Raw genomic sequence first — 13,684 nt, forward strand, 5'->3', positions numbered from 1 at the left:
CTACTCAGTGAGGTCAGAAGAGGTTGGTAGGTGTCCAGAACTGAAGTTATAGATGTTTTTGAGCCATCATGAGAATATTGGGAACGAAATCTAATCCTCTGCATGAGCAGCAAGTGATCAGAATCCCTAGCTTTCTCTCCTTCCCCTGTATGTAAATGTAACTCTTCTTCACCACATGTGAGGGAGGCTTCTGATGAACAAACTCCCTTTCTAGTTCCCTCTGAACTCTGGCTGACTGGTTCAGTTCAGCTGTCCTGGCTCAAACTCCTCTTTAATCTGACTGCTTCAAACTGGCTTTTCTTGTCTTCTGACTAAATTGCTCTGCTTTGACCTCTAACTCTGGCAACCTCATCTTCTGGCTCCTTTTTATTTTCTGACTCATTCTGTCTTCACATGAAAACTTTCTCCCTGGCTCTGTAAAATTGTCCCACTGAAACTGTAAAATCGACCCCTATACTCACTCACCCAACCCCTCCTGGGGTGTTCTCTCAAGTATCCTCTCCTTCCAATGCTGTTCTTATGTTGGGCATATCCTATCTTTGACTCATTCTGCTAAATCTCTCTCTGATTCATCACTTTGTCTACCCCTCAATTAGATGTCACTTTCAAACATGGCTTCTTCCTTCTATAAACTAATCTTACCTATATTGTTTTGGATTAAAGGTGTTTAATAAAGGCTTGTCTGCTTTCCAGTCAGATCACAGAGACCTAGAAAATCTTTAGATGTGATCCCTTGCCAGAGCAGCCATTTTGCTGGTTTAAAATTCTCTAACCTGTAGCTTTCTTTTTTAAAACAAATGTGAAGTTTAATGCCTTTTTTCCTGACTGAAATTAGAGATCATGACTAGTTGTGTCAGATACAATGACTTTTTAAAAAACACTTATTTACTTATTATATATAAGCACACTGTCACTGTTCTAGACACACCAGAAGAGGGCACCAGATCTCATTACAGATGGTTGTGAGCCACAATGTGGTTGCTGGAATTTGAACTCAGGACTTCTGGAAGTGCAGTCAGTGCTCTTAACCACTGAGCTATCTCTCCAGCCCAGATACAATGATTTTTATTTTGATTGAACTAGAAAACTAGCAAGACTTCACTAATGCTGAGCCCTTAAAACAAATGGAAATAGTCAGCTCAGTCTTAGATGCCATCATCTTTATACTAACAGGTTTGTGTACAACCTGAGTAGAGGCTGGCAAGTTTTAGGTCGTAAAACATTTGTCCTACCCCTGTTGTGTAATATATGTTTGCATAAATGTTTGTTGTTTGAATAGATTTTCCCAAGCTGTCATCAGATGTTTTTGGCCAGGTCTTATGCCTGCCCCTCAGAAGAATCTAAGAATCAAAATAATAACAATAATTCTAGCAATTCATATACTCTTAGCATCCTCAGACGTTAAAGATATATAATAACTTTCTGTTCAAAATATTCATGTAAAATCCATAGTAAATATTTTATAAAATCTGTCTTGTTTCTTAGCATGTGCCTTCTCCAAACATTCTACAACCAATAGTGATTTATAGGAGACTACAGTTTTGGGGGTACTTTTAAGTCTTTTACATATTACCACTTAACATAAAAACAAAGTTTTCCTGCCTTATTTCTTGTTTTAGTATTAAAGGAAAAGGAATGGTCAAAAATGTAGCCATTCTTTCTTAAATATAATTAAAAATTAATTAATAAAATGTCTATTTAATTTTTCTGTAATTCAGACACTATAAAGGAGAAATGCTAGAAACTCAGTTACATAATATATTATTGAGAAGTTCAGCAACTTTTGGACCATTTCTTTGTATTTGGTAAAAAAAAAAAAAAACTAATGTATTTTCATATAAGTACTGTGGAAACAAATTAATATATGTATTTATCTTGCACAAAATTACTACTTGCTTCTCTCATGGTTTTATTGATTTTAAACCAACAAATAAGGTATTTAAATTAAAGTAATGCGTTAATATTTATGTATATAATGTCTTCAGACATATAAGCAAATGATAAGTGCATTGGCCCTGTGGGGTCCCAGCAGGCCAATGACTTTACATGGTATGTTTAAGTAAATATTTAGATTTTAACAAGATATACTTTTGAACAATTATGCAATTCTTTTGGGTGGGAAGTATTTTATTCTGATGTTTACACATTTTTTCTCATCTATTATAAGTGCTAGACTAGTTAGAAATTGGAACTACATAGTTTCAAGTTGAATGGGAGTGGGATGTATCTTCCCATAAAATAGTCCAGACTAATGTTGAAAGATGTCAACAAGAAGATACCCATCTTGAGGCCCTTGGACTGATAGTTCTAAAAGAAAAGCTAACCAAATCCCAGAAATCAAAATAAGTGTGAACTGATAGATGTTTGTCCTTGAAGAATCTATGATTATGATCACCAACTTATTTCTTCTTAGTGAATAAATCATCAGAAAAATAATGAAAAGACAATGTCCTGGAGTGTGGGCTATTATTTACCAAAGTTAAAGAAATAAAATAAAATGAACCTAATTAAAGACCCATGGGCTTTGCAAACTTGTGTGATAAGAATTTCATTTTTAACTTCTTTCTCTAATATAAGATCATACTTAATTAACGGAGTATTAAATCAGACATTCAATACATTTAAATGGGACAAATGAAAAGTGTGGGTATTATTAAAGATATGAATATGGTTATATTGGTTTATGCAGGCAGCTAAATCAAATGTTTAGCACAGTATGTGCTCATTAAAATGTGACAAGGGTCAATAATAATACTCCTTAATCGAAATCAATTTTTAACAGTGTGATATAATCTATAAACTAAGTATAAAGACAAACAGCTTCTTTTACAGAATATGAGTTAAGGCTTCTCAACATTTTTTTTGGTTTAGTTGATAAAAATACTTACAATGCATGTTGTTACATATGCCCTTCTGATGACCATAGCTCCTTCCTTAGGTTACCACTGCATATTTTTATTTGAGCGGAATTGGGTTGAGGTGAAAGTGTGTGTGAGCCTCCACAGTTAACTAGCAAGAAACGCTAAGAGGAGAGAGATGTTTGCTAAAATTCAGCAGGGTCAAATGCAAGTGCAGATACCAGGCAAAAGCAAGTCACTTGACCTAACATGAAGGGCAAGAAGGAAACTAAAACCAAGCAGATTTTAACAACAACAACAACCAAAAAAAATGACATAGTTGGAACCACACAAATTGAATCTGGCAGCTATTTCTTTGTGTTACAAGGGTGGGAAAAAACCAAGAGGCAAAGAAACAGAAAAGGACAGATTACAGCATTTCTTAAGACTTGGGCTGAGTCATGCTCAAACGGCTGGTCTCCCAAGCAGAAGGGAAAGGGAAAGATATTAAAGATGTTGTGATGAACTGAGTATTTGGCAACAACCGAGTTCAAAGGTTTTCTTGTTATTAAAATTTCCCAATGCCAAAAATTTTCTCAATTTAAGGCATGGCAGAAGAACAAGGTACTGTGTCTCTTTTGTTTATCCAGATAAAGGACAACAGAAGTGGAAGGCATTAACTTCAAGACTCCCTGGATACTGCTTCTGAAGGAAAGTGCCAATTTGAAATTTAGCTTGCAGTGTGATCAATGTTCCCATTTCTACATTGTTTGTCATTAAAACAATGAGCCTATTTGTACAGCATAGCCATGAGGCTATACCACACTCTGGATGTGGTGAAGTCGGGGCATTGTCTGAAAATCTTACATTCACCTTTTCAGCATGAGTGTAAATAATTTGCTTTTATTTCCCTTTTATAAGGCAAATGCACTTTCCTTGGTTCCAAGTCTTTCCTAAAATATAAGTGCTAGGAAAAAAGAAGTCTCTCCAGCGTTTTAAAGGTCCTACTATGCTCGTTCCCCATCCCCTCCTGCCCTACTCCACCTACTGCGACACCTAGTTTAGTAGTGACTATGACTTAAATATTGAAAAAACACACTAATCTGCTTCTGTAGATAAGGAGGCTTCTCCCATATTTCATGCATGCTCTTTGACAAGTGTTCATTTCACTCATCAATATTTAATTCTCATAGCCAACATTAGCAACATATAAGATTGCCTAAGTCAGTGCATACGTAATAAAGGCTGCATGAGTTTCCCTGACAAGACAAATGAGTTTTCTGTCCCCTCTCATTTCATTCTCTGTCTACAAGTGCTACCAACTCAGGGAACATAGTCACTCTCATGTATAATGTAGAATCGCAGGGATACCAATTAAATTACAACTCCGTAGTTTCATTTAACTGTGCACTCTTCTATCCCACTGTTATACAGTGTTATCGATAAATGTAACGGAATAGTTATAGGTTCAATTACTTATACTTTAATTTTTACTTTAAACAAATTGCTTACTTACAAAGAGAAAAAAGTAGGATTTACTTAGACTAGAAAAAAATAATTTGTAGTTTCTTTTGAGACATATGTAATTTCCAGTAATTTATTTTATAGGAAATATCCACATGAAGTACGTGTTCCCTATCTGAGGCTTCCTGATGAGTTTCTCGGTTACGCAGGGTCCATTTCTCACTGAGTTGCTGTCTAGCTAGATTCCTGTGCTGTGCTCAACTGTGTTAGCACGCTCTAGATGAAAACTGGGCAAGCAGATCAGGAACAAATCAAAAGTAAAGTCGGTGATACCCAAACAGCTGAGCAGTAACAATATCCATATGGCTAGATGTATGCACCCAGTTAGATTACCGAAGCCCTCGGGCAGGAACCGAGAAAGTTCGACTAGCACATCTCCATACCGCTTGCTGCACCATTCTAGTCTACGGTCCCTAACTTGCTGTTTTACTTTAGTTTGGTTTTGTATCTATAATAAAACCTTTCGATAGTGTATATAGTTGAGCCTATTGAACAAGAGAACGGAGGAAACGAATAGATTCTGTTTTCTTGTGACAGTACATGGTCTATGAAGTTAAATATTGCCCAGCAGTGTTCCCAGAGCAACATCCAGACTTCAAACTTTCTAATGGTAGGTCAAGGGGCTAGCTGAATGGTCACTATTCATTGGGATATTTTGAAGTAAGACTAACTTGATTCTCTAGCATTCAATTCTAACATTGCCCACATTTTTTAGATGATATTTGTGCCTAAAAAGTAATTTTATGTAACTTTTTCTGTGGTAAAACAACTATTTTAAGTTGTTTTGGGGGGAGTTTATAACCTCATCTTCTTTTAAAAGGAAAGTGTATTTAAAAAAGTAGTAAAATCAATAAACATACCTCTCCGTTAAAGAAGCAGAAAATTGTAGACACCAAAAGACCCTGTTAAAAAAAAATAAAGCTATCTGGAGTCTACTTTTTATTATATTCCTTATTATTTAAAACAATTTTTAATTCAAATATTTTTATCATATTCTTTCCCTCCCAAGTCCTTCCAGATCATTTCTCCCTCCCTATCCACCCAACTTTAAGTTCTTTCTCAAAAAACAAAATCCCAACACAACAACAACAACACACCAAAACAAGAAAACAAAATAAAATCATGCCCAAAAAGAAAAACGAAAACCCAACAAACTGTAACCAAATAAAACCACACATACACATACATACACATGCACATACACATGCACTATGGAGTCCATTAAACATTAGTCAACTATTTCTGAACATAACGCCTGTCCTGAAGTGGTTCATGTAGTGTCACATCATTAAAGAAAACTGATTTTCCCTCTCCCAGCAGGTATCATTTGACAGTTCAGTTGTTAACCTTTACCCTAGTGGCTAGGTTTTCATTCATTCATTCATTCATTCATTCATTCATATAAAATATAAGATAAACAAAAATGATCACATTAAAGTTGGGCAAGACAAACCAACAGAAGGAAAAGAGCCCAAGAGAAAGCACAAGAATCAAAAAGGCTTATAATCCCACAGGTTTATATACCACAAACACACTCTTACACAGTCAAGAGTGAAACCAAGCCTACATGTGAACTCAATACAAAACTCGTCAAGCTGCCCCCTTGAATGCAGGGACGCCTTACCTGATAGTGCATGAGAATGTGCATGACATAGTCATACACCTCCTCAGCAACCTTTCCTTCAGGCCGCCATGGAAAAAGCACAAATTCAATGCCAAGTAGTGGTACCAAGATGAGAGTGGCTCTTACAGCTTTCATGTAGAGATTGGATTCTGCTTGGTGTGTAACTTTCAACTTGGTGATGAGAACACGTACAATATTTAATAGGAAAAAGAGATTTACCTAAAAAAGAAAATAAAAGTTCATCTAAAAGTCTGTTTGTGTTTAGTATTAAGAAGCCTATGAGAGCCGGACAGTGATAGGACAAGTCTTTAGTTGTATCACTTCAGGAAGCAGAGGCAGGTGGATCTCTGTGAATTTGAGGCCAGTCTGGTCTATTGAGTGAGTTCCAAGACAGTCAAGGCAGCACAGAGAAACACTGTCTCAAAAACATAGATAGATAGATAGATAGATAGATAGATAGATAGATAGATAGATAGATAGATAGATAGATGGATGGATGGATGGATGGATGGATGGATGGATGGATGGATGGATGGATGGATGGATGGATGGATGGATAGATAGATAGATAGATAGATAGATAGATAGATAGATAGATAGATAGACAAATAAACAAATGTTTTTTTAAAAGAAACCTATTAAAACTCCATATTATAAAACTTAGACTATTTCATGTACAAGAACTAAAGGCACATTTTTGTAAGACATTAATTAGTGTGTATTTATAAAGTAATGCTATTCCATTTACAGGCACATAAATTTTAGTAAAATTAACTTTTAGAAAAATAAGATTATGTTAAAGTTATTATGGAACATAGGAAATATTTGTCATTTTAAGCTCATTTTCTATATAATATTTAAGATTTGTCTATTATCCCAATTCAAGGTCATAAATACTTCTAGCGAAAAGGAATTATTCTTAGGAAATGCTATTTTTTAAATATTTTCATTACTCTGTGTGTGTGTGTGTGTGTGTGTGTGTGTGTGTGTGTGTGTGTGTGTGTGTGTATACCAATGGAGGCCAGAGGAAGATATCAGATACGTAGAGCTAGACTTAGAGGTAGTCGTGGTCTGCCTAACATGCAACCTGAACTGAACTCTGGTCCTCTGGAAAAGTAGCAAGTGTTCTAAACTGCTAAGCCATGTCTCCAGCCTCAACGAATGTTAATATTTTAAAAAAATCCCCTCTTCATCAGTGGCTATACAATGTACTCTACAAGAGTATGTTGTGCCAAAATAACTATTTTTATATATTTGTTTTGTCTTCCTTTTGTAATAATCTTAATAAAATCTTTGTGTATGAACATTTCTCATAGCAAGTACCTGAAATAGTACTGTTATTTCTCTTTATGCTTATGGATAAAGAGCTTATGCAATCAGCCAGCTGATATTCAAACCAGACTATACCAGAGAAAGAATCTTTGGCTTCCCATAACAACTTCTATAAATAACTCCCTGTAATTATCATTTACTATTTATTGTGCCGTAGCAACTTTGCCCAAGAGATAACATTGCCTTTGAAGGGTTTCACAGAACTCTGAAAATGGAATTTGACTCAGCAACTAAGAATCTGTCTTATGAATGTATTAATTTCAATTCGTCTATACCCTACGATCCCTTTCATCCACTTTCTTTTTCTTCAAACTCTATTTTCTCTCCTTTTATATTGACTACCTCAGGTTTTGTCCCCTGTTCCTGTGATAATATACTCTAACAAAGTAATGTGTTTATTTTAGCACATAGCTCAAGGGATCGTCTGTATGAAGAGGGCATCGAGGTAGCAGGAATCTGAAACAGTTGGCCTCATTCTATATTCAGTTGGGAATCAGCAGCATGGAATGCTCATTAGTGCTCAGCTTACTGACTCCTTTTGTGGGGCGGTGTCCAGGATTACCTGGCTGTGAGATGGTCTTGTCCATGATTAAATTGTATCTTCCCAAATCCATTACGGTAATTAAGAGAAATCACCTACAAGCATGCCCAGAGGCCTTCCAGGTGATTCTAGACCCTGACAAGATGACAGCTAACACTGATCACTCTATTGACCTAAATTCAAACTAAATTTGGCCCATTTCCTATTGACAATTCTTCATTTTGTCCAGAAATGTCATATTGGGTGAACTGGTGATTTCTTTCCTTTTTTCTCTGACCCTTGGCTTCTATAACATCTCTTCTTTGTTGAATAACCTAATTATAAAATTTTAAACAACAAACGTCTATACACTGTAATAAGTTCAAATAAGGGAAATCCATCTCTTATCAAGGCAAAAAAAATGAACAAATAACATATTTATTCATTTTTAACATGTGTCATGAAAATAAGTAAGCATAAAATTATTCCACTGCTAAGAGAATTCAGTGAAACACAAGCTGTAAACATGCATAGCTAGCCAGACTCCTGATGGGAACACATTCACGAAAAGAACCCATCGACAGACACTGGAATGTCATGAAGACAGACACAGAGAAAGCCATTTGACAGGTGGGCCGTGAACACTGACACAAGCCAGCATGCCGGCTCTATTTCTAACCCTCTAAATAGAGTTCCCGCTAACATATAGATGGAGGTTTTTTTAAATAAATAAAAATTACTACCACTTCATGGGAAAGTTGGATAATGACTTTTTATACACTTATGAATGATCTTTTATCAATTTGTAAGTTATAGATATGAACTATATTACAAAGTATTTAAAAATCCAAATATACTAAAAAACACTAATTAATAAGCTGTAGAAATGTGGCAGCTTAGATCTGTCTTCCATGAAGGAACAGTTAAATACAAAGCCATTCATTAGAGCCATCATTCTGGCTTAAAATATGAAACTAGAACTGAAGAGGAAGCTGATGTTTATGCAAGCTTCTCTCTATATATAGCCGGGGCAGGGTGGACTGGAATCCATGCTCTACACAATTTCCCACATCAGTATTATTTTAGGCAAAAGTAAAAGAACTTTAAATTTCAGATGAACCCCATCTGAATTTCCTCTGACTTAAAACAGACCTGATTAATAGATTCCTGATTTCTTTTTAACTTATGGGTTTGGCAATTTTGTAACATGACTACATTATTCCCCGACTCTCCCCCTCCCTGCAACTTCTCTCAGGTAAACCCCATCCCCAAACCCTCCCAAATTTATGCCCTCTTTTTATTTAATTATTACTGTTATATGTATGCATATATTTAGGCACACGTATAAATATCTAAATACACCAACTTAGTCCATTTACTGTTGCTCGTGTGTGTGTGTGTGTGTCTGTGTGTGTGTCTGTCTGTGTGTGTCTATGTGTGTGTATGTGTGTCTGTGTGTGTGTGTCTATGTGTGTGTGTCTGTGTGTGTGTGTCTGTGTGTGTGTGGTGTTCAACCCTGGGAAACATGAAGAGTCACAGAGAAGCAATGCCTGCTGACAAGCCTCTTTTGACTATGACAGCCATGATGTTCGCTAGCTGTTGGATACCACAAGACATATTCATATCACCATAGCGTCCAGAGTCATAGAAGGAAGCAGAACAAGACAGTACGGATGCTACAGGGACCCTATCAGAAGACTTTCACAGTAACTCCTTACCTAAGCCCTCAAGTGACCAAACATTTCCTAGGTCTCAAATTAAGGGCATCTTCTTTCCTAAACTGTAATAGCGCTGTCCTTGATTTTTTTTTAGTGTCTTTTCCTAAATTTGAATTAAGAGACTAAGAACCCAAAAGAGGAATTACAAATTTTCTGATAACACAACCACATTCAAAGCTGCCCAGTTGCTACACTCATATTAAATGGTGAATGTTGTCGTTACAGAATACATAAGCGACATTTCTCTCAGCAGTATGCGAAAGTGCTGTGTTTGCACCATTGCCTTCTAGGAGAGTGGGGTGTGAAGGAGGACGTGGGAAAGAATGGATTTTGCCAGCTGCAAAATGCCACTCTTAGTGTGATTGCCTTAGGATAGCTCACGCTGCGTGGGAGACAGGCTAATTTGTAGTAATTTATTGCTCATTGAAGTAACATAAAAAATGCATTAAAAGTGACTTTTGTTGCCTTCTAATAAAAAGGACAAGAGATAAGATTGGCCAGGCAGCTTAGGGGCAAGGACCCCAATATGCACAATTACATTCTCATCCTCAGCCAGAAGCAGGAAATGTTTCTTAATTCTTTCTAAAAGACCACCACAGACTATATGTAATTCTGTGACCCAAAATCCAGTCCAGACACTAATTCCTTCTGATGAACAGCTTTGAAATTGCATGTCTAGATTTTCATTGTGAAAATGGGTTGTATTGATTCCTCAAGTTCAGCCTATGTCCTAAATGATTTTAGGGATTCAATTTAGAAATAGTGTGGTCTTGGAGGCCACTGAGGCTGGGGACTAGGGCTCTCTTAAGTCTTATTAAGAAGAGCTATTTCCTCTCCAGGACAGAAGAATTCTCTCTCTCTCTCTCTCTCTCTCTCTCTCTCTCTCTCTCTCTCTCTCTCTCTCTGCACGGAGACATGACATTACAAGCCAGTCTACCTGGATCTGTCAGTCCCCTGGGCACTTAGCACCCCTTGAGAAAACGGTTTCATCTTAAGCCATGCTAAGGAGGAGGGAGGAATAATTAACCCCTTGATAAGATAATCTACTGATTGCTTTCAAACACCCTCCCCTCCCTCGTGCAGACACTTGCAGAGAGCTTCCTTATGTAAGATGAGGAGAATGCCTGCCTTTCTGAGTTATTCAGAGGACTGTAAATTTTCCTGTTTGTGCTTTCTATTTCTTTCTTGAAACAAAGTTGTTTCTTCATTGGTCCATTACTCTTGCACAGGTGTGCTGTAGTTTATTAATAAAACAATCCTGTGTTCTACTCCTCAAGCAGAAGGCGGCACCCATGGTATCGCCACTCATACTCTAACACTCTGACATTTACTGTATTTGGCTAGCAAGCAGAGCTAAGAAATCAGAGACAGGAAGGCAGAAAAGTCTGAGTATTTGTTTCTTCTGCTGCTGCTTCTTCCCTGCCTGGCTGTGGTTTAAGCACCGTTTTCCACTAGCCAAAGCCAGAGGACTTGCTGCATTACTCTTAGCATTTGTCTAATTCTGTTAAAACCGTTTTGACCTCACTTCAAGTTCAGCTGCAAAAGCAGCTTCCCACACTTGGTCCCTGGTGCTTTGCCAACACTTGCAAATTAGCCATTTACCTTCCCAGTGCTCACATCGCAGCTATAACACCTTCATGGAACCTTATTCAGTTAAGCAGCAGCACCAACTCTGAGTAAGAAGGCTGGAGAGGAGAGTCAGGATATAGGAGCAACAGTGAGAAACTGAGACTTCGAGTTACATACCAGTAAAGCAGCACAAATGGGACCATGGATGATGTAGAGGAGATGAGTGTCTGAGCTGATCCAGCAGCTAGGGGATAAAGTGAAGACATTTGAAAGAGTTTCGTTTCACTTAGTTCTAATAAAATGCACAAATGGAAAAGGCCTTACTTGTCATTGTAATACAAGCTTCTGGCGATGGCATGGATGCAGGCAGGAAGCAGAGGAAACCCTACAAATAAAGCAAAACCAGACGAATCCTTATTGATGAGGATTTTCAAAGAAGTCACGGACACGAACTTCAGAGACACCTTAGTAGCAAAAAAAAGTAATCATACCTCTCTGTAATTGCATAGGTATACTCAAGAGGTAAGCGTGACAAACCATCCAGTTTGAATGTCACATGTCATTTTAAATCAGTGAGTTCCAGAGATTAACACATTCTATGCTGCCTAAGTCACAATCCTTAGCAGAATTTTTGTATTCATATAATTTCTGAGGGATGAAATTGGCTAATATTTCATGTCAAATGTTGGGAAGTATTGAGACAGATGGTTATTTCTATGGTTAAAAGACAGATTCACGGTAAGCCATTTTCTGAAGAAAAGGGGGGTGGAATATGTTCCTTATACCAGGATTTCTGGGTGTGTTGAGGCTTCTAAATAAGATATTAAAAAAGCTGAAGTGAAGAAATGTTTTATAGAGACAATAGGAATGCACTGACAATTTGGTATAGCTCTTAAATCTACCTCAATATCTACAGCTTCATTTGATAGATAATAAAGAAATAAAATTTCTGTTTTATCTCTGGAAGTTAGTTCTATTAAATTCATTTATTGTGTATCATGTTCACACACACACACACACACACACACACACACACACACCATTCCAATGGCTTTAAGAAACAGAGTACGTTTCATAGCTTGTTTTGTGAGTTACACAATGCCAAGACAGTATGTGAAAGAAATAGATCTTTTGCATACTCTTATTCAAACATTGACACCCCAAATTTTGACCACAAGATGACAGTTTAAGATAATCTCAACAGAGCTGGATATGACAACACAGGTCTCCAATTCCAGTGCTCTGGAGGGAGATGCAGACGAATCTCTGTGATTTCAAACCTTTCTGATCTACATAGCAAGTGCTAAGCCAAAAAGATCCTGTCTCAAAAGCAAAGAAGAAAAGAAGGAGGAGAGAGAAAGAGTGAGACGGGGGAGGGGTAGGCAGGGGGGATCTCAGAGGTTGTTTTGGTGGAACTGCAAAGCTATTTAGCCCATGTCTTCATTTTTACACATGGAAAGAGAGGGCATTCTGAAGAGTGCAGAAACTAGATCCTTAATTTGTAAGTTTAATTCTATTTCTCTAACCCCTATGCATTCAGCTAGAATGAGCTTGTCATTGACATGTCAAGATATAAAAAACACTATCAAGGGGAAGCCCTTGGTCCTGCCAAGACTGAACACCCAGTGAACATGATTGTTGCGGGGAGGGCGGTAATGGGGGGAGGATGGGGGGATGTTGGCCCGGAAACCAGGAAGGGGAATAACAATCGAAATGTAAATAAGAAATACTCAAGTTAATAAAGATGAAAAAAACCACTATCACATTATTAATCAAAATGACACTAGAGAAACTGTGAGCTTGTCTTATAGCAACAAGGAAAGAATGATTGGTAATAAGTCACGTGACCTCAATGCGAAAAGTCTTCGTAATCAGATCAATAAGCAGGTAATGACAGTGGCACCTACCCCAGCCAAGAAAATAATACCACATCAAGTGCTGCTTCTCTGCAAACACAGCCACCACAATGAGTGTGTGCAGGTAAATGCCTTCACAGAGCATCCAAAAGTAGTTACAGCCCATCAGGTAAAGATGAATGAACTGGGACACCTTGCAGCTCACCTGTGAGGGGACAGCAGTGGTTTCTTAGTTTATGAACTCCTCATGTGAAGCAAGTCATACAATTTATTTCAGAAACCATGGGATTTTTCTGTCTCACACACAAAAAAATGTGCTAGACACTAGGGAGTCTGGGTTATGCAGTGCTCTTTTGAACACCCATTCCAGAATGGTTTTGACGTTATTAACTATGTGCTGTCTCGGTTCATGAGAAACATCTGATATTCCAAACAGTTCCAAACAGAAGAATCTCCCTCTGCTTACTGGTTATCTGTTTTGCTAATGAGTTCAAGTCATTATTCACATTTATTTATACTCAATATAAACAGTGGACACATACACCATGGTACATCTGCTCTGATTCTGGTTGTTTTCTGTCAGAAAAACTTTGATAGTCTTATCAGCACTTAATTAAAAACGTGTAAATCCATAGTAAGCTTTGTATCCTTCACCCCACAAACATAAATACATAAAACTTACCAAGTCATTCTCTAATTAAACT

At 37.3% G+C, this 13,684-nt stretch overlaps 1 protein-coding gene and 1 long non-coding RNA gene across 3 annotated transcripts in view; one reads left to right on the plus strand and one right to left on the minus strand.

The window, feature by feature from the left end:
• Positions 1-13,684, minus strand: part of Calcrl (calcitonin receptor like receptor) — a 96,907-nt gene that overhangs the window by 4,028 nt on the left and 79,195 nt on the right. For both annotated transcript variants that reach the window (XM_087648811.1, NM_012717.3), the window contains 5 exon segments: positions 13,032-13,185; positions 11,449-11,509; positions 11,302-11,368; positions 5,986-6,204; positions 5,222-5,263 (listed from right to left, as the gene is read on the minus strand). In XM_087648811.1, the coding sequence (XP_087504937.1) occupies positions 5,222-5,263; positions 5,986-6,204; positions 11,302-11,368; positions 11,449-11,509; positions 13,032-13,185 (543 nt within the window).
• Positions 7,258-13,117, plus strand: LOC148006495 (uncharacterized). The gene is made up of 2 exons (XR_015684470.1): positions 7,258-9,343; positions 12,203-13,117. It is a non-coding gene; the product is annotated as an uncharacterized LOC148006495 (long non-coding RNA).

This window comes from Rattus norvegicus, chromosome 3 (genome assembly GCF_021556685.1).
Source record: "Rattus norvegicus strain SHRSP/BbbUtx chromosome 3, alternate assembly SHRSP_T2T, whole genome shotgun sequence".
Classification (NCBI taxonomy): Eukaryota; Metazoa; Chordata; class Mammalia; order Rodentia; family Muridae; genus Rattus; species Rattus norvegicus.